The following is a 27,240-nucleotide window of genomic DNA, read 5'->3' on the forward strand; positions in this document are numbered from 1 at the left end:
GAACCACAGAATCTTCACAATCCAAAATAGCAATGGCCCTGAAAAGAGTCTTTAATTTTTCCTCTGAAATTTCATAAGCCAGGCCTCCATTTTCTGCACTGTTCTTAACATTATCTTCCAAGCTCCTACACACAACATCTCACAGACCTCTTAACACCAAATGGATCTTCTGGCCCAAAGTTCCAAAGTCCTTCCACAGTCCTCCCCAAAACCCAAAACATGGTCAGGTTGTCACAGGAATACCCCACTATGCTGGTACCAATTTGTCTTAGTCAGGATTTCTATTCCTGCACAAACATCATGACCAAGAAGCAGTTGGGGAGGAAAGGGTTTATTCGGCCTACACTTCCACACTACTGTTCATCACTGAAGGAAGTCAGGACTGGAACTCAAGCAGGTCAGAAAGCAGGAGCTGATGCAGAGGCCACGGAGGGATGTTACTTACTGGCTTGCTTCCCCTGGCTTGCTCAGCTTGCTCTCTCATAGAACCCAAGACTACCAGCCCAGAGTTGGCACCACCCAAAAGGGGACCTCCCTCCTTGATTACTAATTGAGAAAATGCCATTTAGCTGGATCTCATAGAGGCATTTCCCCAACTGAAGGTCCTTTCTCTGTGATAACCCCAGCCTGTGTCAAGTTGACACACAAAACCAGCCAGTACACAAAGTGTCCAGTATATTCATTTATCTCCACTTATCTATCAGCACAGACCCCATTATCTCATCAGAGAAGTTTCTTTCTGAAGCTGAGGGTGGTCAAGAGAGACAGACGCTTACAACTGGTCAAAGTCCAGAGAAGTGTCTGTGGAGTGTGCAGCTACAAATGGGACGTTTATCTCACACCTCCTCCTCAAGGCTCAGGGACTGTGGACAAAGGGCTGAAAGAGTGTAAGAGCCAAGGTCAGGGATGGTGGGATGAACAGTGTCTTCTGACATGACAGGACCGCTGAACTCGGCACCCTAGCTGCTGTGCTTGCCTGCACAAGACCAAGGCAATCAACACTCTAGCATGGAGCAGGACACGGTCTCACTACTTAGCCAAGCGTGGCCTTGAGCTCCTGATCCTCATACCCTCTCCTATGCCAACCTCTCTCTTTTCAAGTATCCCTTTAAAAGTTTTTCATTGTTTTTTTTCCTCCATTTTTTACCTCAGGCTATTTCTAAGTAGAATCTTCTCCTCTTCTTCCTTCTCCTCCTCCCCTCCCTTCCTCCTCTTCCTCTTCCTCTTCTTCCCCATCCTCTCTTCCTTCTTCCTCCTCTCCCTCCTCCTCTCCTTTCTCCTCCTCTCCCTCTCCCTTCTCTCTTCCTCCCCTCCTCTCCTCTTTCCCTCCTCTCCTTCTTTTTTTTTTTTTTTTTTTGGTTTTTCGAGACAGGGTTTCTCTGTGTAGCCCTGGCTGTCCTGGAACTCACTCTAGACCAGGCTGGCCTCGAACTCAGAGATCTGCCTGCCTCTGCCTCCCAAGTGCTGGGATTAAAGGCGTGCACCACAACGCCTGGCCCCTCCTCTCCTTCTCCTCTCCCTCCTCCTCTTCTTTTTCCTCCTCTCCCTCTTCCCTTTCTCCCCTCATCCTTCCCTCATCCTCTCCCCATCTCCCTCCTCTCCTCCCCCTCCTCCCCATCCCTCCTCCTCTTCTTCCTCTTCCCCTCCTTTCTTCCCTCCCCATCCTCCTCCCCTCCTTCTCTTCCCTCTTCCTCCCTTCCTCTCCTCCTCCTCCCCCCTCCCCTCTCTCCTCTCCCTCCCTCCTCCTCTTCCTTTTCCTCTCCTCCCCTTCTCTTCTCCTCTTTTCCTTTTCTTCCTCTCTTCCTCTCTCTCCTCCCCTCCTCTTCCTCTCCCTCCTCTCCTCCTCTCCTTCCTCCTCCTCTTCCCTCTCTTCCTTTTCCCTCTCCTCCTCCTCCTCCTTCCCTTCTCCTTCTCCTCCTCCTCCTTTTCTTTAAAAAAAAAGAGACTCAGGTTAGATCGATTTAAAACAAAGAAGACCTGAAAGGAGCAAGAGGACTGCTTGGGAAGAGGAAAGGGACCGGATGGGGAGATGCAAGAAGGGGTGATTGGGAGCTGTGAGTATGACTAAGACACATTACACATGTAGGCAACTGTCATAATAAACCCATTAGTACACTTATTATATTCTAACAAAACTAGACACAAATCCTCAGATAGACAGAGCATCTTCCTGTATGAGATCAGAGCCCATTAAATCCCAGGATCTTACGGATAGAAAGTGCAAAACTTTCACGAAGGGCGCTTCCAGAAACACAGTAACTATGCAGCCAGTTAAATTCTGGACTTGGTGAGCCCACTCACTCTTTCACTCTTTGAAATAATATTTCAAGTAGCCACGAGGGCCTGAGTCAGGAAGGAAGGGCTGGTATTCACTTAGAAGATCTGGGATCTGAATGGCCCTTAATATCATGGTTTCTCTTCAGTGATAAACATCCCAACCTTGGGATTTGATGACATCTTAGTATGAGGATGTGCAGAGAGACACACGAGATTTCTGAGTATTGAGTGTGCAAATATTCCACAGCCATCCCTGGGACCAACCTGGGTGGGAGACCTCTGTACTTGGATGGGTACCTAACCCCCAAGACCTCTCCAGGTCTGAGGGCAGAGTTTGAGGATAGAGTTTTAATGTGAGTTTTACTTACATTCACACACAGTCACAGAGGAGGGGGTGAGTCCCCACTGTCACCCTGAGGCCCTGTACAGGTTCTGGATATGTGAGGATGTCAGGGAAGAAAATGGAAGAAACATTTCACTTAATTAATCTTGTTGTTCTAGCCCTGGGCCAAGGCGCAATGTTGAAAACTGACTTCCCTGCGCCACAAAAGAAGACGAGGACATGTTTTCCTCCTTATTAATTTGCCAGGAGAGATGTGTATGTCTGGCCTCTGTGTCAGCCTGAAGAGAGCCACAGCACAGTCTAAAGGCTGTTCCCGTGAGACAGAGCAAGACGCTGCGCTGTCACTAAATTAACGCTCTGAGGAAGAAGTAGCCAGTATTCTCCAGCTCCCTCCCGGCAAGGATGAATTCTGCCTGCACTTTTCTTGGAAGCACCAGAAAGCTCAAGATAGGGCTCAGTGGATGAAGTGTTTGTGGGGCCAGCATGAGGGCCTGAATTTGGATCGCCAGCTCCCATGCAAGATCGAGGATATACCTGTAACCCTAACACTGGCTGGAGGAAGGCTGGAGTCAACACACATCCTAGGCATTGCTAGCCTGTCAGTCTAGCCCCCTACCCCCAGCAGCCCCCCAAAAAGCAAAAAGCATGGCAGAGGAAGATGTTACCCTCTGGCCTTCACATCCCCTTCAACAAGAAACCTGTTCATACCCCTCTCTCTCTCTCACACACACACACATCAGTTTGAGAGAAGAGAAATAGATGGCAGAGACATAGAGGCCATCACAGGATGACAGATGACAGAGAGAGGAGGCGATGAATGAGAAGGTCCACCAAGGGCACCAAGTTCAGTGACATAAAACAACTCAGCTAATGTGGGTGGACTCTATGGCCAGCACGACCCACAGCAATACCGTGAACTACAGACCCTGTCTCAAACAAGGAAGAAGGTGAAGACTGACATTCAAGGGTTGGTCTCAGATCTTCACACATGTGCTCTGGCATGCTTAGGAACACAAGCACACCCACACACAAACACACACACACTTGCTTAGGACCTATATTCAGAATCCATATTGCCAGGTCTCACCTTCACTACCAAATTTGAGTCCCCGAGGGCAAGGCCTGAGTGCAGCGGCCAAGTGGTTTGTGTGTAAGGAAACCCTCAGATCCCCGTTCCTTGGGAGGTGGAACAGTGCGTGACAACACAGTAGACCCAGAAACCCAACAAACACACCCGATGGAGAGAGTTCCAGGAGCTGGGAAGTCATAGGGAGAGCAGAGCCAAGAGTCAGGCACAAGTGGATCCCACAGCCCTTCCCACCACAGCCAAACCTTGACAAAAATAAATCTGCCTCTTAGAGATGGAATTTAGTTGAAACTGCCCCCGTATTCACAACAGCCAGACGGTTTGGAGGCCTAGTGGAGCCTCCGAATTCTAGCCTTTGATTTCAAGGCACCACTCTGGTCTATGCTAACATTTAAACGCCATCATTTTATGTTTAAGGTTAAGAATATCCAGGATAGCCACTGAGTTCTCAGACCATAGCCTGAATCCTGCCTTCTTTCCTGGAGCCCAGGTCCTGGGGAGCTACCTTGGTGGAGGAAGAGGAAATGCTAACCTAAGAGGTGCCATGGCTCATTAGGGACAGTGACAGAGAGGTAGCTGTGCCCAAGGCCCAACAGCCATTGGAACCTTCGCTGGCGTCTGATACTCTACAGACTCTCTCTTAGGGGACGGAAGTAACACAAATGGTTTCTGCACACACTCACATTTCCATTAAGTCTTTTCCTAAACTCATGCTCAAATGAAAATGGGTATTTCTAATGGAATGTGGTTTGCGCTTTACTCTACAAACACATCTCCCCAAAGCTAGAGTTCAAGGACGTCATTTGGTGGAGCCTTCTCACGTAATGCTGGAACTAAGGTCTACATGAACACTGCAGACTGCACCACATCTGTGGACACCGAGACCCAGGTTTGCTGAACCTGTGTCCTCAGAGGGACGTTGCCTAGAGGATGGGGGTGGGGGTGCTTCTCGGGTGTCTTCCTCAGCTTGCTCTTATGTACTGAGCTGTTTAGAAAAGGGGGAAAGATGGCCCCAAGCCTCCTCATATCTGCAGCAGCCCAAGCTCCTCCAACTGGGAGATGCTTGGGCCGGCAGGTGGTTCCTGGAGGGTAAAGGACTGGTCCCTCCCTAGCCTGACTGAGCCTCTCTGGATAAAGGAACCTTTGGAGTTCCGCTTAACAAAGTTGATGAGCTTCAAAGTTGAAACTGCTTCAGCATGCAGTTTCTTTGCAACAGAAAAGGGATCCCAAGTACCTTCAAGCTCTGGAAGATGAAGATGAGACCCTGTTAAAGGCAGTTCTGACTCAGCCGCTCTGGGGTGGGGGGTGCTGCAAGCCAACCATGGTGCCTTCGCTTCTGTCAGACACTGTGGAGGCTTCAGCGAAGCAGACCTTAGCAACATAGTTGCAGCGACATGGATACTTTCCTCTTGGTGGTACACAGGCCAACTGAAGGCAGTCTCTGTTCAGGCAGATACTCCCACTCTAGCAGTGGAGAGCTCTCTGGGTCTCCATGGTTTAGAATGTCCCCTGATAGTGTTATCTCTGAATGCTCCTGTTCCTTACCATCCATGGGCAGGCACTCAGCTTCAGACCCAAAGAGCCATTTTGGACCAAAGGCCAGCCTCATCATTCAGATCTGGTGGCCTTCAGCACCCACATACTCGGTGCCACACATCTGTTCCCCTCCAGTCTGCCCCCACATACCCACGTAGGGTTTCTGAGCCTAGAGCACCTCCCACTCTAGACATCCTGCCCTCTGGGAACCTGGTGAGACACACTTCTTCCAGAAAACAAGCCCAGAACTAGGGGTGAAGATGACCCCATCCTCATCTGCCTCAGCCCATCCCCCTCCAACTCAGAGACACTTAGGACCAGCACTTGCCAGGGCAAACCCCAACATTTTATCATTTCCTACCAACCTATGTGTTTTACAGGACCTACTAATTACAGCACACATACCTGTAATTATGATAATGCTGCTCCCAGCCATACACTAGGTAGAAACTCTTAATTATAACTCAACCAATTAATCAAGCAGCACACATTTTCTGAGCATCTGGCCCACGCAGGGCTCTGCTAGGCACTGGGAAAAGAAAACCACACAGCTCCAATCTGTGTCAGCCTGGGGCTCACTCCCATCTCTTCCTTTGCCACCACAAACACTCAACTTCTTTTTGCTTGTTTTGTTTTTAATTATGGCAACCCCAAGGCAGGGGAACGACTCAAATGGAATCTATAAACTGGCCTTGGAGAGCTGTCATCACTCTCCCCCCAAAGAGACCCAGAAACCACAGCCTTCTTTGGACAGCACTGCATGTGCCTGTTGTCTGTGTCGGGTACAGAGCAGGGACCTCCAGGCAAGTGGGCTTCACCCCTCCATATGCCACAACACCCTCAGGGCTCATAGCACAGGAGAGCAGAACCTACCTAAGGCAGCCAGAGGACAGTGAAAGTCCTACACAGCCCAAGAGAGAAGGAGGGACTGGAGAGAGTGAGAGAGAGGACAGCCATTGCCTGTGGGGCTTGTGAATCCCTCCTGGCACTGGTAGAAATGAAAAACCATCACTGAAGGCAAATCCCTGCCGGGGTGGGTTTACTTAACTGACCCAAGAGCAGGGCCACAGTGTGATCCACTACTTAATCACTCTCAGAGTTCCAGACTGGCTGAAAATCCATTATTCACAGCAAGCCTTTGCTCCAATGCTGTCCTGTCCTTTTTTAGCCAAGGGCAAAGGAGGGGACAAAAGAGACCAGAGGCTGTGAGAGGGAATTCTAGGACCTCCAGGGGCCAAGAAGAAGGCTGAATCTGAGCTCATGATCTCTGGGGCCCAGGAGCAGGAGAATTTGGACTTGACCAAAAGGATCCCTAGGACAGCACATGAGCCCAGAGCTTTCTTGCGGAGCAGAAGCAGCGCTTCAAGGGACAGAAGTCTTGGAATCCAGGGGCTTCCCAACTCTAAAATCATTCGATGGCAAACATGCGTGGGATCCCCCCAAGAATCGCGAGGTTGGACAACCATCTCGGACGTATAAGAGGCAGCTCACCTTCCGCACACGCTAGCCCAGGCTCAGACCCCCTCGGCATCCAGCACTCTCACTCCTGGCGGTGCCACTGTCCGGACCAGATGTTGCTGTCCGAGCCAGGAGGACAGAGAGTTTGCAGAATTTGGAACGCGGGAGCTAGGACCCACACCCGAGTCACACCGGCGCCCTAGGAGGTTAGAGAAGGCAAGGTGGCAGGACACCCGCGTGTACAAAGCGCGTGAGCGCGCGAGTGCGCGTGTAAAAGGTGGGTGGGGGGCATTCACCATCTCGGACCAGAAAGGGAACCAGAGCCGCGGACTCGGCCCCAGTCACCTGTCCACCGAAGCCGGTGCGCACAGCCTTCAAGCCTGGTCCCGTCCGATCCGGGAGAGCCATGATCGCTTCTCGGGGACCCTGGGCCCCGCCGCCGGATGAGAACCTCCTTCACCCTCCTCTCTCCTTCTTACCCGGGCTCCGGTAGAACCGACGCGGGCAGACGGGGCGGCAGCAAGACCCAGCCTCCAGCGGCCGCCAGAAGCGCCATGAAAGCGCAGCACGCGGCCAAGCCCGATCCTCCGGCTTCCAGCGCGGGGAGCGCCGGCGGCCCCACTCCGCTTGCCCCAGCCCTGCCCGACCCCTCGAGCGCCCCTCCGTGGGCTGCGGCGCCCGCAGCGCAGCCAGGCACCCGAGCCGAGCTGCCTTCCCGCCGGTGGCCGCCCGCGGACAGGTGTCCAGCTCCGCTCGGACCCGGGCCCCGCTGCACAGACCTCTTTCACAGCTACGCCCCTGTCCCGGAACGGTCCCAGGGACTCTCGGTGCAGACTCCTGTTACACACTGTAAATTCAACTTTACCTCCTGCCCGGGCTCCCAGCTGCTTGCTCTGCGTGCCCAGCCGTGGCTCTCCTCCGGGTGGAGCGCGGCGTCCCCAGAGCCCACAGCTCAGAGTCCGGCACCGCCCCGTGAGCCGCCCCCAGGCCGCCCTGGCCAGCGAGTCCCCGCAACGGTAGCGCGGCGCCCCCTCGTGCCCAGCGGGTCCCAGGGCGAGGCCCCTACTGTGGCTTGGGAAGCTCCAGGCTGGGCTCTTTGGGCACTGTGTGGGACCATGGAGGGACAAAGGCACCCAAACACATGGGTTTCTACACTCACATTCAGCCGCACTCAAAAAGGCACACAGGTGCACACGCATGAATTCACAAGCTCACCAGAACTCACATTCACCACCCATACACACCTGAGGGGACTCATACAACCACATAGGCACACGCACATGGTTTATGCATAAGCGCTTGATCACACATACATGGGAGCTAATAGTGCATACATGAGACACACTGGTGCACACCCTCACACACAGCTATTTGTATGGCTCAGGCCAAGTAAGGAACCCACTCGCCTAAATTCAGAGCCCATGCCATTTGAAACGTGTGGACTGGCCCCTCCGAAGCCGTGCTCCAGGGGAAGGAAACAAGCTCTTTCAAACAAACTCCAGAGACATTTAGGATGGGAACGTAGTTTTCCAGTCTACGGACAAGTTCCAACTGTGCGATCTGGAGATCCAGGGCAAGCAGAGGCTCTGTGATCCTTCCTATGACAGGGGTATTTAATGGATCCGGTGGCGGGAGGCCTCTGGTGGCCACTGTGTCACTGTTTGCATGGAGAGGGCGATGTTCTTTCCCAGCCTCTCTCCTGGATTAGGCCTGGAAGAGAGAGGCGTTTTCTCCTTGGAAACCGTTCATTGGATTTAGAGCCCAGGAGCCCAGGCTCTACTAACTATCCAGAGCCCAAGTCACCAAGTTCCTTCCACAGGAAATGGCTGCTTCTGGGATCTGTGACCTTTGAGGCAGTTCTGTTTGTCAACACAATCTGTCCGGGGGCGGGGGCAGATGCTCCTGGCCAGCCCTGTGGATACTCAGTGACAGAGGTAGAATGAACTGGGAACGCCTCTGATGCATTGATAAGCAGATTGATAAGCGAGGTAACTCTCAGGAAGCTCTCAGCCAGCGCCCAGCTGCACACGTTTTCATAGGCACAGACAATCCAGGTGGGTCCTGGACCTCTTATTGTCTGGCCCTATACTGTTCGTCTTGGGAGGAAATGGCCAGGTTCACCTGCACACTAGCCACCCTTTTAGACCCTCACCTTGGGCCAAGTCTCTGGGTCACAGTGACCACGCAGTGGAACTAGCCTGTTTCCCTCCCTCCCTTCTGAAGATTGTCATTATCCATTCCAGTCACCCAGCTCATTTGCAGACAACCTTGACTCCCAGTCTCCAGGTCTTTACCTCCCACCCGGGCAGTTGTTGGGATTCATTTCCCTGATGCGATATAATGCTTCAGGTGGTTTTTTGTTTCTTTGTTTGTTTGTTTTGGGTTTTTTCTTTTTGATTCTTTGAAAGGTAGATTATTACAATTTGTTCCTATTAAATTTCACCTCATTCATTTTTATTTCCCGTTTTCATGAGCTTGTCAGGTGCTTTAGGATCTTAGATTTACCCTGTTGCCTTGTCTCCTTGGACAGATACAAACTTGACTGGTTGCCTGGCGCATCCTCAGTACGGGTCTTGTGCTGCAACAAGGCCCTGCACGAGAGTGCAGTCGGTGTTTCTGACAAGAACCAACTTCTGTGGGCCCAGATGTCAGTGTCGGTGCTGGTCCCCACTTGGCTATTCTATCGGTCCAGTATTTCCTATGTGTTTTAGAGGGATGCCAGCATTGATATACTGTCCTCCGAAACTGAAATATAATTGGTGGCACAATTAAACTTTCGAGTCTACTACCAGTATTGTACACATACCAAAACAGAACAGGAAAGCGGCCCTAGTGTGATTTCATCACCGGTGTCCACCACTCCGATTTGGTGTTTTGGAGATCAGTGCAAGTAAGCTCCTATGCCTGGGTTGCATAGGAGTCGGTGTGTCCTTGCCCTCTCTCTGAGTGTCCTTGTGTGTACACCGAAAACAGTGGCAAGAAGTCCATGTTGTTTCCTTTGGTAATCTAGTGAGTTATTGGGAATGCCAGACTCACTGTAAGCAGAAAAAAAAAAAAAAGCTTGCAAAACACTGAAATAAAAAGTTACATATTTCATTTTTATGCACTTAAAGTAACTCTGGTATTTGCAAAACCTTATAAGCTAATAAAGAAGCTTTTTTCAACCCGCCCCCCCCCAAAGTTACATGTATTGCAACAATGTTTCAGGAAGGTTGATACACTAACCATTGCTACACCCGAGGGCTCTTGAAATGCAGGATTCAGTAGGATGTGAGGTTACCAGTCCAGCTTCCTGCTCTAGGACCCATGGTATCTTAGTTAGGCAGCTCCCCAGAGAGCATTTAGGGATACACGGACACTCGGTGGCTGGCTAGCCCTAGGAAGCTGATGGGAGGAGGTGGTGAACCTGCCAGCATGGGTTTATGCTGCTTGGTTTGAATTTCCTAGATGATATGAAGTTGATATCTGGGTGAGGTTCATGTTTTGGAGTAGCCACTGTTTTGTGAAGGAGGAATATTTCAGAATGGTTTCTGTCTATAGTACATTATTATTAGAGAAAAAATTCCACTTGTGAAAAACATGAAAGGGAACCAGCAAACTTCCTGTAGCTCCACCATCCAAACGTCACCACTGTTAACATTTTGGCACCAATTTTGACACCAAAACACCTTGGTCATTTTTATGTAAAGAATACTTTGGGTTCATTAATACAAAAAATAATATTATAACATATGCTGAAGTTTCACCGCCAAACAGGCAACACATGTTGCTGATGGTCCCCCGGTCCCACATAAAAGTTAGGAGTTACTTAAACAGAATTCCAGTCTGTGACGTGTATCATGCCTTATTAATTGACATGGTATTCTTTCCAACTTTCCACTCTCAAAGAACTTTACCGTCATCGACATATTTGGGTCCCTTTCATGACTACGTTAACCTATTACCAAATTCCAACTGGTGTATTGTTAGCAGAAAATTCTAGAAATAAATATTGCCTGGACCTGAAATTGCAAATTGATTTCTCTGAAGAAACAGGAAATTCTGAGCATGTTTGTCTCTCCATCTTTGCAAACACTGGCCCGTGGGGCAGGGGCAGGGGCAGGGGCAGGGGCAGGGGCAGGGGCGGGGGCAGGGGCAGGGGCAGGGGCAGGGGCATATTTTATTTTGATGTCATTGGTCCTTTGAGCCTGTCCTATGAGCTTGTTAAGTTAATGCATGTTTACGGTTTGCATCAGTGAGGAGGAGATGAGCAGATACTATTGTAAGTTGTGAGTCATAAGAGTAAACAGAGGCACAATAAACTTGTAGAGACATTGAGTCCATAAAGATTAGCATACCAGGGAGCTGCAACCTGGAGGTAGCTCAGGAACTAAGGGAGGCTGTCACAGGACCAGTACAGTGTAGCAAACAATAGAAGTCTGATGGTCATGATGGTGGAGCTGCAAAGACCGAGTCTCTTTCTGTCGAAAAGCACTTGTTATGTAACATGACTGCCAGAGCTTAGGTTCTGTTTCTCTTTAACACAGGCATTTGCAAGTCACAGCCAAGTGTTCCTGGTGTTTGCAAACCAAGTGTGCTGGGTCACTTCAGAGGCCTGCCTGGCTCCATCTGCTCAGGATTCTTTCAGCTTGGGATTCCCGTTTTTTATCTAACACGAGCACATATCAAGTTACTTTCATTGCCGGCATTTTCTAAATCGGTGGTTTTCTCCTAGATATTTAACTATATACATTTCGCTTCTTGGCTGTTTTTCAAAGGAAGATGATATATGTCATTCAGTTGCTATTAGCAGTTTCAGTGAGATCCAATTAGACACTGTGCACTTTACAGTGGGTAGTTTTGTGGCTCTTACCCTGTTCATAGCCATCTTTACAGTTTTCTATGCCTGTTGTCCATTAATGAACCCTGGACCCTTCCCCCCACTCATGGCACTCCTGGTCCTTTCTGCTTATCTTGCCTCTTTCTGAATCAGTGCTTGGGGAACATGAAGGAGCCTACTGTCCCCTTGTGCTGCGTATGCCACCTGCTCTTGGCCATTTGTCCACTTTGGGTACTTGTGTTCTTCTGTAGGTCTGCCTTTCTCTGGGGTCCCCATAGTTCTAGATGACACAGCTCTGCTTCTAAAGCCTGAGCACCCTCTGCCACTGCCCTCTTGAATGCAGAGCAGAGTCCTCTGTGAGCCTCGGCATCCCACCGGTAGCCTTTCCCTGAGCGCTCCATGGATGTGTGCGATCATCTGTTGTTCTAGTCTGTGGCTTTTCTTTCCATCAACTGCTTGTAGCTTTCCACACCTTCTCTCCGTTACACAATTGCTCCAAATGCTCTCAGACCGATTCCTCTTGTCTGCCAGCCACGCCCGCCTGTTCCTTCTAACGTCCAGCTTTGATGGATCAAACGTTCTTCATCCTAGGGAATTTGTTCTCTCTTTGAGCTTTCTCAAGTTCCCACCTTTGTTCACTACTTTGAATCCTACAGCCCAGGCTCCCCACCACCTCCACGTTTATCATCATTCTGTGTCCTTACCTTGCCTGGACCCCAAAGGGAGGCAACCAAACTTCAGCTCATCTTCCCATCCCTGAACATGGACTTTGCAAGGCAGAGCTCACTCTGTCATCTGCGCACATACCTGCACGCAGACGCAGTGTTCACGTGCTTCTGAAATCTGTGGAAACTGAAATTCTGTCTGTGGTTTTGCGTGAGAGTCCTCCTGCAGAGAGGAGAGTCCTCCATGTACTGTTCGTGCAGAGAGCTCCTCTTTTTCTTCTTCCCTGGGATACACAGCTAGTTTCTCACTTACCTTTTGCAAGGGAGGGGTTTCTCCCTTTGAATTTTCTTATCCAGGTGGCAACGAAAGAATCAACTACTTCATCTGTGACTGGGTCCCTCCCCCCCCCCCGCAATGCAGCTATGTGTGTGACTGAAGTTGTGTGGTGTTAAGCTTGTGAACTCACATGATCAAGGTCTAGGGAAGGAATCACATAACAGTCAACAGCACAACTTAAGTTTATGTATATAAGTGAGTGCCTGCTTGTACACATGTACACCACAAGTGTGTCTGGTACCCACAGAGGTGAGAAGGGGTCGGATCCCCTGGAGCTGGAGTTATGGATGGTTATAAGTCACCTGGTAGGTTCTGGAAACTGAACCCAGGTCCTCTACAAGAGTGACAAACGCTCTTAACCATTGAGCCATCTCTCCAGCCTTTACAAATTCAAACTCGTGCCCAGCAAGCATCCGGAGTTTCTTCTCCAGCATCCTGTTGATCTTTGGTGGAACACAGGACCCTTCACCATCAGGGCTGTGATGCTGACCTCTTGGCATTCAGAACTTCCGGTGCTTCGAAGCAGTCTCTGGCTCAACAGAATCATGTTGAAGTATTTGCTTTGCTTCGTGCTGACCGGTAAGTCAATGAGGTGCTGGGAGGTGGGCATCTGCTTCCCCACACCCCATGCTAACAGAGACATTCTAAAGACAGTCTCCTGCCTTGTGCATAATGGAACCCCATTCTCCACTTGGGATAGATCATTATCTGCATCCAGTCTAATAAATTTACCTGCTTACCTGTCACAGCAAAGGACACCCCCAGGTCATATGTTCTGGGCACAGATGCTTCAAACAGTTATTGTTATTGAGAGTAGTTAGGGATTCAGCTTTATGAAAAGGCAAATTTAGTGGACAGTTACAAAGCAAGCCTGAGGTGGGGGAGGGAGGGAGGAGGGAGGGAGGTAGGGAGAGAGAGAGGGAGAGGGAGGGGGAGGGGGAGGGGGAGGGGGAGGGGGAGAGGGAGAGAGAGATCGTGCCTGTAGGCTCCTGCTCCTCCCTTAAAATGAGCTTTAAAAATCTTCCTCCTGTGCTCAGTCACAGAACATAGACCCAGCACCTGAGAAGAGCCAGGAGTGTGGAGCACAGCCTTCTCACCCCCAGAACCCAATTAGAACATAACCATTCTCCATGAGTGAACAGCTACCAGCAGGGGTTTTCTGCCTTTGAGGGAGATGGTCACCTTCCTGTGGAGGTTAACGAATCTGCTGAATTGTAGGGATGGCCAGTTCTTCCTGTAGTAAGGCTGGGGGACAGAAGGGGCCTGAAGAAGATTAGGCAGAAACAAGAGAGGTGCAGACAGCTGAGCGTTAATGGCCGCTCTGGCCACAGAGCTGCAGGGGTAAAGAGGGGCTTGCCCCTCACCTCCCAGCCTGCTGCTGTCAGGTAAAACTTCCCAGCTACCTCATCTCGCTCCCGAGGTCTTTGATGTTTGCATCTAAGAATGTGTCCCTAGTTGCTTTCACACCACTGAGAGATCAGAACCATCAGAACCAATACAGTAGGTTGATTTGATAGATTATGTGACAGCCACATGAAACACAGAAAAATGCAGCCATTAAACGTATTCCCAGAAGTTGGACACAGTCGTGCAAACCTATGATATCAGTGCTTGGGATGTGGAAATGGGGATCAGGAGTTTAGGGTCACCGTCAGCTCCATAACAAATTCACGGGCAGCCTGGGCTCCATGAGACCTGGTCTCAAAAGGACCCCTACCAAACATTAACAATAAAATCCAAAGAATGTCTTATAACGCTGGCATAGTGCATGGCACTCTGGCAAAAGGCATGTGTAAAACTGTGTGGCCTGCGGTCTACTGCGTGGTAGAGTAGACCTCAAGTCGGGATGGAACAGGCACAGCAGTTGGTAGGCTGATGGAATACCTCACCTGCTGGCTCACTTCACCACCTGTGGGAACTACTGGACTATGGGACTTTCTGGCTCACTTCACCACCTCTGGGAACTACTGGACTATGGAACTTTCACTCCCCTCGTCAGTAACCCCGAGCTTTGTGCAGTTGTCCAGTGCAGGTGCTATGTACCTGAGGGGTTCTACAAGTATTGGTAGCACCCGGTCAACCTCACGTGACTAAGAACACACAACAGGGATACGATGAGCCACCCCACGTGGATAAGAACTCGGGGATCTGTGCTCTGGTGGACCCTTCAGGATAACAGAGTTGAGAGATTCTGTTTCCTTTTGACTTTGCTGTGTCTCTTGTATTTTCTACAAAGGACCTTTGTAACGTCTGTAGCCATACAAGGTGAGAAGTGTTCGACAATGGAAGGATCCCGCCATCCTCTGGTCGCCCCATTTCCACAGCCAGTGCTGAACCCACCCGCAGTTGACTTTTGTGGGAGTGTCCTGTGGTTTTCTCTTCTGATAGTCAGAGTAGACCCCAGTGCACAGAGGCCTCAGTAAGGTTTTACTAGCAAACGATCTCATAATTTAGTAAAATACTAAGAATTTAAAGTACTATTCCTAACCATGGAACAATTGAATGACTATAATAAAACAACAAAAACAGGGGGAAAAAAACCTAATTTATTAGACTTCCTCATACATTTTTGGAAACGAAAAAGACCATGTTAAACCAATGCCAGCCTTTCTGAAACTGTCTAGTCTGCCCCCTGAGGTTTTAACTGTGGTTTCATATTTCATTGCAACATCTTGCCTTCCACTAACAGCATCTATCAGAGGACTGTGTCAGCTGGACCTTTAGTTGAATTTGACAGACACTCCCAAGTTCATGTGACGTGTGCAGCGACCTCCATCACCAACATGCAGGGGTGACAGTAAACTGGGGTCTCAGTCCTGCTGGCTTTCCTTCTCCTCTGTCCCAGTTCTGCTGTCAAATGTCCCTATGCAGAGGCAAGCCCCCAGTGACTCCGGACTTTGTTGGAATAACTACTCAAGTAAATGTTCTGGCAAGACTCTCAGGGAGGCTCTGACCGGGGCTCACGTGCTCTGTCCAGAACATGGGGGACACGGAAGTGTTGGAGACATGGGTTGGCTCAGCAGAACCATGTGCTTCTGGTTCTGGAGGAAGTAAGTCTGATGGGGACTGAAGCTGTTGTGGGACCAGTGAGGGCAGCCCAGGTCAGCCCAGCACTGCTGAATTCCAGTGATAACTGCACCTGGCTCTCAGTCCCCACTGGAAGGACTGTGGGGGGTGGGGCTGCTGCTGTCAGGGGTGTCTTCTGCCCTGGTGATCTTTGAAGGGCTCTACACTGTGCAACACTCCTTCCCCGAATTCATTCTCTCTCTCTCTCTCTCTCTTCATACACACACACATATATATGTGTATATATATATATATATATATATATATATATATATACTGCACACTAGAGCTGAGCTGAGAATTGATGTCACTTAAATTAATGTTAGCAACTACTTGGCCCTGCTCTCATTTCGCAGGTGAGGAAAGTTTAGAATCCTCTCAAATATGATTTAGAGAAAGAAAAGGGCAAAGCCCTCCTTTGTGCCCCTGGTTTCAGACCTGACTATACACTACAATGAAGGAAAACATGATCCTGAGATGCCCACAGGAGAAAACAGGCTAAGAAGGGACCAGAGGTAGGGGAGGGCATGAGGTCCCCTTCCCAGGCCTGTAGACTGGCCCTAGCAGTGCTAGCCAGTGACTGCCCTAATAGTCCTCAAATTCCCCAACCTGCAATACGGGGATTGCAGGAGCCAAAAATAGAGCCGTGAAGTGCTGCGGGGTAATGACTGCAGCCTGGCTTCTCCCTGCTCGGAGCTAAATAGTTCCAATTCCGTTAGCAATTTTTCTTAGGATGTATCTGCCAGCAGTCTAATCGCCTGTGAGGCTGTGGATTACCCACCCCGAGACTTCTCTCTTCTCTTGCATTGCAGGTCCAGAGCGTAACCCAGCCCTGGATCTGTCAGAATCAAGGCTGGATACTGGGAAGGAAGCAGGCATGTTCCTGAAGAAATGTCTGCCTGCAGTGGAATAGAGTTTTCAACCAACATGTCTCAGAGAAAGACTTCTTCTCACCAAGCAAGAGTGAACCAGGGCACAGCATGAGTTGTGTATCTCTGTCTGCTTGTCTCCACAGACACTTTACTGCAGCTTAATTGCTGGGGCTCAGGGTATCGGGCCCAAATTTACCTTTGGGCCTCTTGTGTGTCTAACTGACCTGTCAACATGCAAGGCGCACCTGGTGAGTAGATGTCCCTTATTGTAAATGAACTACATTTGTTCCAGAACGTCCCCTAACTTCACCCAGCAGTTGGTGCTTTGTCAAGGGTTCTGTCTTTGAGGAACTGCTGCTCCTGGAGGCGGGAAAGTCTCCTAGACAAATGTCAGGTGGGACTGAGGCAATGTTCTTCGGGATGGTCCCCCTAGCTTTCTTTACTCCCTGTTTGGTCCTTGTCCCTCTCCTCCAGGGTGGGCTTCCTGTTGTCTCGAAACCTACAGGCCCAGGTGATCTGAAGGAGGGAACCAAGGCAAGGGGACTCTTGGGCACCTTCACTCTGAATGACTTCAAAGGTGGACCCAAGGGCAAGTCCCTAGATACACAGTTGGCCTTTCCCTCTCAGGAGCACGCCTCCCCTCCCCCAGCTAGCTCTCTCCATTGCTAGGTTTCCACAAGCCCAGGGGCTTGCCAGCATTCAGCCTCGGCCCTGACCTGTCTTCAGCAACCCTTAACCATCAGTTCCGTGTCTTTCTAGAAATCTCCCCGGCCATGACTTACTTCCTATCTAGAAAGTGCTGAGTAACATCAAGCCCAATAAGAGCTTCTCCACGCCTGTGCCCCAGTTTGCAAAGTGACAGCTCGCCGGAAAGGTCATATCTGAGCTTGTGAGTTTCTTTCTCCAAACTCCTTTCCTGCCAGGAGAGAGTCAGTTGAGGGCCATTTCGACACTGCTTAGGACAGACCCGGGCTGCTCTCCAGCTCAGCTCACTCAGAGCTGGGTCATCTGGCTTTTGGGCCCATCCATTTTCAAGCCTTGAAGAATAGATAAACTGACAGCCAAAATATGAATATTTGAGGCTGCCGTGTTCATAAATAAATGCTGCTGACTCTAGGATTCATACCAACCCTCAGCGTCTCTGGCTTTTGCGAGCTCAGGTGACACTTAGTGTATGGCACATAACCTGTCCTTCACGTAGCCATCAAGTATTGGCATGAGGGGAGTGCTTAAATAGCCTCGTGTTTTTAAATATATCTCTTGTCTCATCCTTCCTCCACCCCACACCAACCCACACAGCCATCTTGGGCTCCTCCCGAAGCCTGTAGAGCCTTCCAGTGGGTTCCATCTCTCAGAAGCAAGAGGAACACTCACCTCAGCCTACACGTGTATGTATGCATATATTTACACAGCGTATTGTCTGAAAGCAGTCTCTATTACCGCTGACTCATATTTGAGGGGGAAATCCAAATTAGTAACTAACTTCTGTTCTTACTATGCCAGCCTTGGAAAGGAATGTGGAGCCCGTCCACCTGTAGCTACAATCCAGCCTGGCTAGGCCCTAATGGGACAGAGTTTTCTTGTCTCTGAAAAGGCAGAAGGGGTACCTCCCCTGGGTCAGACAGCAAATGCAGTTCAAGCTTTGTCACATCAGTGTGTGACAACAGACAAGTCCCATTGCCCTCTCACGTGTGAGAAGCCCGTCTGCCGAGAACTGCTACCAGGACCCCCAGTGCAGCACAACAGCCTTCTGTCTGACCCTAAGCTCTACAGCCTACTTTGGCCTTGCATCTAGTCTTACCCCACTGCTGTCATTAGCCTGGGATTTTCAGTCACTTAGAAAGTGCAACAGTGTGGTTTAGGGAAGGCCTGGGGTCCTGAGGTTGAGCCTCATCTAAATCTGTGGGCCCTGGCCCAGCTGGCCTCCCTGGAGAAAGCCCACCATGTTGTTAGCACTGATCATGACAGGAAAGACACCTCCTGGGCTGCCTCATCAGGCAGGCATTGTCTGCCCTTCTGATATGAATACAAGATGGTTCATGAGCTCTGCCTCACCCTGATGAACTTCCTCTCTGAGGAGATTGGGAGCCTGGACTTGGAAATGGTACTGGGAGAGCAAGACCAGCAGCTCATCTATATGATCTTGTCTGTCCTCTATGCTTGCAGACATACGGAAATGTGGGCACTATACCACATACCACTATCTACCCTGTACCCTAAAGCAAAGACTTTGGCCAGGTGTGCTGATTATAGTATCAAGAACATCATCTTGAACCCACAGCATGGGGTCCTGAGGCTTGTTGGGAGCAGAGCAGGCAGCAGGACAGCTTTCTCTTGCTCAGTGGCATCCCCTGTGTATCTGCTCTCTTTATTCACGTGTCATATCTGGTCTGACCGGAATGTTCTCCCCATATTAACTGCCAGGTGTTCACGCAGCAGTCCCACAACCCCGTATACCCTCTGTACACAAGCCTGGACCCAGGAGCAAAGAGAGCAGAGGGGATAAAGAGGCTGTGAAGGAAGAGGCTGTGAAGGAAGAGGAACTAGCAGGCAAGGTCTTGCTAGCTCCTCTGTTGGCTGGCGCTCCCTTACACTTCGCCCGTCTTGCTCCTTCCCATCAGGATACCTGAGAGCAACTATACGCCTGAGCTCAGTGTTTAGGTAGATACTGACAATGGCCACTGGTCACTTCAGAGTGACAGGGAAAATCCAACAGAGGCCAGAGCACCAGGAACATTGTGTCTGGAGCTGAGAGGCCAGGATAGAGTGGTTCGGAGAGTGGGGAGACTTCTGAGATTCCCCTGGGCCCTCTCACCTGCTGAGGTCCTTCTGTTCTTGTCACTATCTGACAGATTACAATCAAAGCACTGGACAGTGGATATTTGTGTGCCATCGCCTATGTCATGCCAGATGACACAGTCAGTTATGACGTCATCTCATGTGATGTTACCTCCCATGATGATGTCATCAGTTATGGCATCATCTCATGTGATGCTACCTCCCATGACGTCACCATGCGAGGTGCTGCACCATTTGATATCATCTCCATGACAACATCCTGTGTGATGCCATCACTCATCATATCATCTCTTCTCATGTGATGTTACTTCCGTGTTTGGTGCTGTTTTGTGTGATGTCATCCTGTATGACATCACCAGTTATTTCTGTGGGGTTCAGACTGTCCTTGGGGTGACTGGAGGATTTCCCTGTACCCCAACTGTCTGTTTCCTGACTTAGGAATGTTTGTAGGTGATTTAGTCACCACTCAAAGACCTATAGAAAATCTTTATTTATTATATTAAAATTTCTCTGTGTGTGTGTGTGTGTGCCCGAGCGCATGCACATGCATGCATGACCTGTGGAAGTTATGATAGTTGGTTCTCCACGTGTGCATCCTGAGGACTGAACTCAGGTCTTTGGGCTTGGCAGAGGTGACTTTATCCAGTAAGCCATGTCACTGACCTGGAAAGTCTTTTTTTTTTTTCTTTTCATTTGAAGGAATGTTAATTCCAGGTTTGCTTTGAACATAAAATTGTATTTGATTGCTATTACAATAAGTAACTGTTTACTGGTTAAGTTTTTTTATTGTCAACTTGATACACATTAGTGTCATCTCTAATTTCTATAGAGAAATTCTATAGAACTTCTACGAGACTTTTTTAAAAGATTTATTTATTTTGTTTTATTTTGCATAAGTGTTTGCCCACCCCACATGTGTGTTATTTGAAAGACTTAAAAGAAGGGATCAGTGAACCCCTGGAATGGGAATTACGATGGCTGTAAGTGGTGCTGAGAACTGAACCTGGGTCCTCTGCCAAGACCGTCAACTGCTCCTACACAACTGGACCCAGTGAAGCATTGTTTTGATTGCTAACTGTTATAGTAAGGACCAGGCTACTGTGGACAGTGCCCCCTCCTGCGCAGGCTGCCCTAGCTGTGTAAGAAATCTCACTGAGCACGAGCCACTGGGAGCGAGTTGGTGAACAGCTTCCTTCCATGGCTTCTGCTTTGAGTTGCTGCCTTGGCTTTCCTGAGAAACCGCACCCAGGAAGCTGAAATAAGCCCTTTCCTCCCCAAGTTGCTTTTGCTCAGAGTGTTTTGTTGTTGTTGTTTGGTTGGTTTTTGTTGTTGTTGTTGTTTTTAATTATAGCAAAGAAAGCCAGCTGGAACAAGCAAAGATTCCCTCTTTTAGAAGACCAGTGTTTAAGAAAACCAGAATGGTTTCCATGAAACCCAAGGCGGGAGCTCTTCGGCTCCTTAAGGAAGTGCTATCATCGATAAGTGTTACTATGAGGGCTGGCCTGGTGAGCCATGGACACAGCCTGAGAGCACACATTGTTGATTAATGACTTGGCTATGATTAAATGAGCTGAAGAGGTTTTCTAAAGGGAAGAACTGAGGGGGAGGCTTTCTACAGGCAGGGAGCAGCATCTCTCTCTGACTACTATAAGCAATGGTCAGCGGGACCCGCTGATTGGGGTCATCGCCCCTGGGCAGCCTGTGGCTACAAGCTGGGGCCTTGCCAGTCCCTTCAATGCCATTTGAAGAATTAGCAACAGCAGAAGGCTGTCTACTGGGCAGCTTTGGTACCTTGATTCTGACAGACACTGCTGCCACAGTGGCCTCTTGAATATGAGTTTAATTCCTGCAGCTGAGTGGCTGAGGCCTGAAGAACCCAAGGAGCTGGCCACAGCCGACTGAGGCAGGGGGACAACCCCATGCCAGAGAGTCCAGCTTTGTTCAGATTGGCCAAGGATCTGTCACCTGCCTTCTTATTTACTCTTTTAGAAAACGGTGGTAATCAAGGCCCCTTCCCTCACCATGACAGCTTCTGTGTCACCTGCTGTGACTAATTTGGCCACCATAGGCAAGCTGTGTGACCTTAAGGGCTTGGCCAACAATAGGTCAGTATGCAATTTTGAAGCTGTTTATTTGAGAGCAGTTGTGTAGCTAGAGAGGGATTTCTATGAGAGAAAAAGCCCCGCCCACAGCAGGAGAGTGGCGCTTAAGAGGATGGATTGTGACCTGGCTTAATTGTCCTGTATTTGCTGTGGAGTGACTGGAAAATTCCTTATCCCTCAACACCTACGAGCCAGAGATTACTAGGACCAAAAATAAAACGACGCCCCACAGCTTCTCAAACAGGTACAACCTTGATTGAAGGCTCCCCCCGAGACTCCCCCAGTGTGCCTGGCAGGAACCCCGAGAAGACAGCCGCAATTACAGAAGCACTTGCTAGCGAGAGGGAAAGAAAATATCAAATGCTGCTGGCTTTAAAATGCTCTTGTCAGATTGGATCCAAGCCAAGTTATAAATGTGTGAGTATGGATTTTAGAAGGAAATTCAACAGCCCATGGCTGCCAGAGTAATAGCGGGTCCCGCAGAAGGGAGAGTGTGGATATCAACAAGGAGAGAAACCCCTGGGCAGCTGGCACCCTGACGTCTTTCCAGATATAACCAGTGCACACACACAGCCTTGAAACACGAAGGATAGTCTTCTCAATGGAAGATGGGCCCAGAAGCTTCACCTCCCTAGCCAGAGACAGACCCGGCTCAGAGCAGCTGCTCGTGTGCACAGAGGCCTCCGGTTTCCTCCAAGGTAGAACAGGAGATTGTCCCCAGATGAGGCACTGCCTACCTCCTGCACTGCAGCAGAGGACCACGCTGCTTGTACCCCAGCCAGGTGGAGGGGTGAACCTGGTGTGCAGGCCTGGCTTCTTCTCAGCTCAGGAGCTCAGCCGTCATTGCTGCTGCCCACTCTTCACACAGCCACACAGCAGCACAATGGAGAAGGGACTGCCTACTGAGAGAAAAAGGAGCCAGAGGCCAAGTGGCTGAATAGCTAGGACAGTCTCAACCTGTGGGTCTTCCCTTTGGGATCAAATGACCCTTTCACAGCGGTCATCAAAGACCATTCTGTACATCAGATGTCTACATCACGATTCATAACAGCAGCAAGATTACAGTTATGAAGTCACAATGAAAATAATTTTATGGCTGGGGATCACCACAACATGAGGAACTGTATTAAATGGCCGCAGTATTAGGAAGGCTGGGAGGCTCTAGGAGCTTTGGAGAAAGGGGCTGAGCAGGGAGTGGCATGTGGCAGGGATAGAGACATGGTTTCACTTGCCAGAAAACCCTTGCTATACTCTGGTGCCAGGCATCCATGAGGGATGCTGTCTTCCCAGTTCTGGAAGCAAAGACATTTGCCAGTTTATTGGCCCAAGGTGACAGTGTGGCCAAAAATGGAGGCCAGAGGGCAGTGAGCCCTATGATTGATAGCAGCTGTCTTAGAAGTGTCATCCAACATGGGACAAGGTTGAAAGACAAAGGATGGCAGGTTCTCACTATCCGCAGAGGCCTGGAGACCCAGTGCCTGTAGAATGTGAGGCACGAGGGATCACCCTCTTTAGCTGTTTTTAGATGTTTACCATCATGTAATTAACCAAATATTCCCGGGCACTTTGTCCATAGAGTGATTCTTTAGTGTGTGTGCGTGCAGTGAAATCCCAGAGAACGTTCATCACATTCAATAGGAAGAAAGCTCTACTGTAGATTGATACAAGCAGACAGGACTCTGTGAGGAACAGTGGGTCAGCCAGCACTGCCTGTGGGCTGCAGGCGTTTGGCTGGTTTCGCTCCCTGCACTGTGGTCTAGCTGCTTCAGTGGGTAGCCTTAGGGACACAGGCTGAGTCCCAGCCCACCGTCCACAGATCAGCATCCCCAGGGGATCCCACACAATTAAGGTGTGAGAGGTTAAGCTCAGGACCTCTGAGGGCTCCTCTGACTGCAGGTTCATTTTATTTTTGGGAGAGGAGGGGCGGGCTCTTCAAAGGCCATAAAGGGACCTCGGCAAAGCTCCACAGAGCGGCCCAGGTCAGTGAGCAGAGGGCTGTTACTCTTGGATGCTAGCACAGAGGAGATGCACTAGTCAGTAGGGTGGGCATCGGGGAGCTGTCAGAGTGTTGGAGGCTTTTCCAAGTCAGATAGCAGTTATTATTAAAAAGGAACACTCATAAACTTCCAACGAAATATATTAAGATCAAAACTCATCAACTCCTAATTACTTCTCTAAACTTTCTTGTAGCTACCCTCCAGGGCATCACTGCACAGCCACACTGGGTTTGAAAACTATGGTGTATGAGGTTAGCTGTAGGACCCACAGGAGCCAACAAGCATGTGAGGTGCTGCCCAGCAACATTTGGTGAGTAAATCTTGTGAACACATACATCTCGCCATACACACCTAAGTCTGACGGAACAATGACCAGGCACCCTGCATTTTCTCCGCATCCATGGGACATATTTCTAGATAGGACTGCTAGAGGCCTGCTGTACTGGCTGGGTTTGTGTGTCCTCTTGACACAAGCTGCAGTTATCACAGAGAAAGGGGCCTCCCTTGAGGAAATGCCTCCTTGAGATCCAGCTGTAAGGCATTTTCTCAATTAGTGATCAAGGGGAAAGGCCCATGGTGGGTGGGACCATCTCTGGGCTGGTAGTCTTGGGTTCTGTAAGAAAGCAAGCTGAGCAAGCCAGGGGAAGCAAGCCAGTAAGTAGCATCCCTCCATGGCTTAGGCATCAGCTCCTGCTTCCTGACCTGCTTGAGTTTCTGTCCTGACTTCCTTGGTGATGAACAGCAGTATGGAAGTGTAAGCTGAATAAACCCTTTCCTCCCCAGCTTGCTTCTTGATCACGATGTTTGTGCAGGAATAGAAACCCTGACTAAGACACTGGGGAAGAGAAAGAAGCTTTCGTTTTATTGCTGAAGTCCCCAACCATGGAGTGGGCACATTACACAGCCAAGAATGTCCTCAAAATATTGAGAGTGTCATGAACACTTGGGAAAGTGTGTGGACAGCGACAGTAGAGCAATTCAGAGGTCACAGGGACAGGTTGACATCATGGCCTGAGCTCTACAGGTAGGGTAGCATCAGGCATGGGACCCTCAGCCGTCTATTCTTACATGTTCCCGCTTCATATCAGCATCACATACTCTCAACTCCATGGGTGAATATAAACATGTTTCCACCTTTGATGGACCATGCCAGACGACTTCCCCATGTCTAGAACACCTGTGGCACAGGAAACAATTGGCCGCTAGGATTCACGGGGACAGGCCTGCTCACAAGGATAGTGGTGCTTCCCATACCAAGGGCTGAATGCTAGCAGAGAAGCCAGGCTTGGGGGCATCCTCCCTTGTAACTGTAGAGGGTGGGGTCATCCTCTTCAGGCTGAGCTCTCAGGCTGTGCAAGTGAAGCATCCTTAGAGGGCTCATTATGTTTGCCTTGTGCCCCCCTAGTGTTAAGCGTAGCTAGTCCCATCAGAACCATTGACACAGCACCGTAAGCATTGGCCCTGACATGGCCCATCCCTGGGTTGTTGAAAATCATGTCCTGCAAGTCCTGCTGTGCCCAGAGTGACCTGACTCCAGTGGCAGCTGGAGTTCATCAGAGGGACACATCCTGGAGCCCAGCAGCTCTGGGAGCACCCAGGAACAGAGAGGACCACAGATCCCACCAGAGGGACACAGCCTGGAGCCCAGCAGCTCTGGGAGCACCCAGGAACAGAGAGGACCGCAGATCCCACCAGAAGTCTGAGGATCCTCTATGCTTTGTGCCAGATATTAGCCCAATCCAGCAGGGTGAGGGCAGGGAGTGAAGCTGTGCACTCTCAAAAGCACATGGGCTTGTGAGCCTCCTGCATCTCCCAAGGAAAGACCAGAAAGATGTGCCTTCTGTCCCCTGATGTGCGTCTAGGGTCAACTTCATAACCAGCACCAATTGAACCTGCATTAAACATGTTGAGGAATAAGACGGTAGCCTTCTTTAGATGCCGGGAACCTATATACAATCTAGAGTACATCAGCTGTTGGAATTAGAATGTATACAGTGCACAATGCATGAAGCCACTGGCTTGGACTACGGGTCGGGCAGGGTTGGCAGGGCCTAACACTGAAATCCTGGCCACAGCAGACAATGGCTGCTGCTGACTCTGGGGAGGCTGAGCACTGAGATGTAGGCTTCATACAATTCTCCACCTTCCTTCTGAGTATTATTCCTGTTGAACTAGAACCCCAGTGTACTCCAGCAAGTGCTTGCCTGGCTATCCTCCAGGGATATCCTCTAGCTCTGTGTGTCCTGAAGTGGATTCCCTTTCTTTGGTAAAGAGTAAAGTCAGAATCTTCTCCCTTGAGGGCTCCTCTGACTTCCATGGTTGAGCTGTGCATAGCGGAGAGGAGAGAAACTGTTTTTTCAGACCCTAACGTATGCTTGTGTGGTAGCATCTACACCGCCCTAGGGGAATCATGTCTCCATCAAAGCATGTATTTACACTGGCAGAAAGACTCCCCTTCATGGGTTGACAGGCTTATGGTCAAAGACCAGACAACAGGTTTTTCATACCATCACTGAGGAAGCAAACTGGGTTGTTTTGTCAAAGAGTTAAGACATATGTGGGCTTGGTCCTACCTTATTCTACCCTGGAAGGAGTGGGGTAATAGGAAGAGAGGCAGTTCCTATGCAGAGAGGCAAAGATGCTTGAACCAGATACAGCCATTCCTGATGCTGTTACATCCTATTTCTGTGTCATTTTAGCCTTGCTCACAAAATAAGAGCTTCTCCTGGCTTGGCTTTAATAATAGTTGGGTCCTGGTTCATCATTTGGGGTCCTTCCTCTGAGGGTGAACAGCTGAGCACGCTTGTGGAGTCAGCATTTGATCCTGTATTCAAATAGTTTCTTTTGTCCCCAGCTCTCCACTCTGGCTTGTGTGTTTCCTCTGGCTCTTAGCACGAGCCTTAACTACCAGGGACCCTCTGAGTGAACCAGGGATCGATGCAAAAGCAAGAGGAATTTACTGTTCCAACGTGCTGGGGTCCTCCTGCACCCGAAGGAGACCCTGGGATCATTTTTTATACAGTTTTTATACAGTTTCCAGGGGCAGAAAAGAGCATTAGCAACTAGGCACAATATGATTGATGGAACAGTGTGCCTTTTAAACTGATTGGTCTTTAGGGAAGGAGGTAGAAGGGGCTTAATCAGCCTTCCCCTTCTGGCCACCGTGCTCCACCGACCTCTTCCTTCTGGGAGAGGAGGGGTTTTCATGTTCTGGAGCCCTGTGGAGTTTTCCAACAGTCTTTAGTTAGCTGACCTTTTCAGTGTCGGACAGTAACTTTAATCTGATATACATTTTCTGAGTGTGTGGAACTGCATGTCTCACACACTTCTCCCCGTGGAGGTCATGGATCTGTGACAACTGCCACCTCAATGCCCTCCTGGCTGTATTTGGTTTCGAATCTCAGGCCTTGGCTATGGTTCCTTCGCCATTGTGGGCTGTCTCCAGTGGAGCTAACGGTGCAGCCTCTGCAGAGGAACAGTTTGGCTCCTTCTCTCAGCACTGACTTCCTGTACAGGCCATGTGATTCACGCTGATTGGCAGGCATGAACTCCACTTCCCATAAGGAGAGTCTAGAGCCAGCTGCAAGTGGTGGGAAGTGGGCGTGTTATCCACAGCTGGGGATTCTGGGTCTTGTAGTCTGGCATGGTGGCCATGCCTCTCTGTAGCCCATATCTGTATCCCAGGCTTTATCCATCCATCATCTGAGTCCAGTGAACAGGGACAATTCAAAAGTGTGGGTCACAGTGAGAAAGAGGCTGTGTTACGTATAGGAGTGTTGTCTCCCATGCCACCATAGATTGTCTTGAGAGTTGGACATTGCGTCTCACGTTATTTCCATTGCGTACAGCCAGAGGCCTACCCGCAGCCAATAGGGTGAAGGA

At 49.8% G+C, this 27,240-nt stretch overlaps 2 protein-coding genes across 3 annotated transcripts in view; one reads left to right on the top strand and one right to left on the bottom strand.

Annotated features, from left to right (window-relative positions):
* Kcng2 (potassium voltage-gated channel modifier subfamily G member 2) overlaps positions 1–7,647 on the bottom strand; it is a 76,923-nt gene extending 69,276 nt beyond the window's left edge. The window contains exon 1 of one of the 2 annotated variants that reach the window (XM_029471838.1): positions 7,567–7,647. The gene's annotated coding sequence lies outside the window, so the exon portion shown is untranslated. Of the gene's footprint in view, positions 1–6,734; positions 6,817–7,566 lie in introns of those variants that run through there. The other variant, XM_021150923.2, reaches the window with a different exon arrangement.
* On the top strand, positions 6,755–9,790 carry LOC110284924 (vegetative cell wall protein gp1-like). Its single transcript, XM_021150924.1, has one exon. The coding sequence runs from the start codon at positions 7,145–7,147 to the stop codon at positions 7,994–7,996; it is 852 nt and encodes a 283-aa protein (XP_021006583.1). The 5' UTR covers positions 6,755–7,144; the 3' UTR covers positions 7,997–9,790.
* Positions 9,791–27,240: the final 17,450 nt, after the last annotated feature.

This window comes from Mus caroli, chromosome 18, assembly GCF_900094665.2.
Source record: "Mus caroli chromosome 18, CAROLI_EIJ_v1.1, whole genome shotgun sequence".
Lineage (NCBI taxonomy): Eukaryota > Metazoa > Chordata > Mammalia > Rodentia > Muridae > Mus > Mus caroli.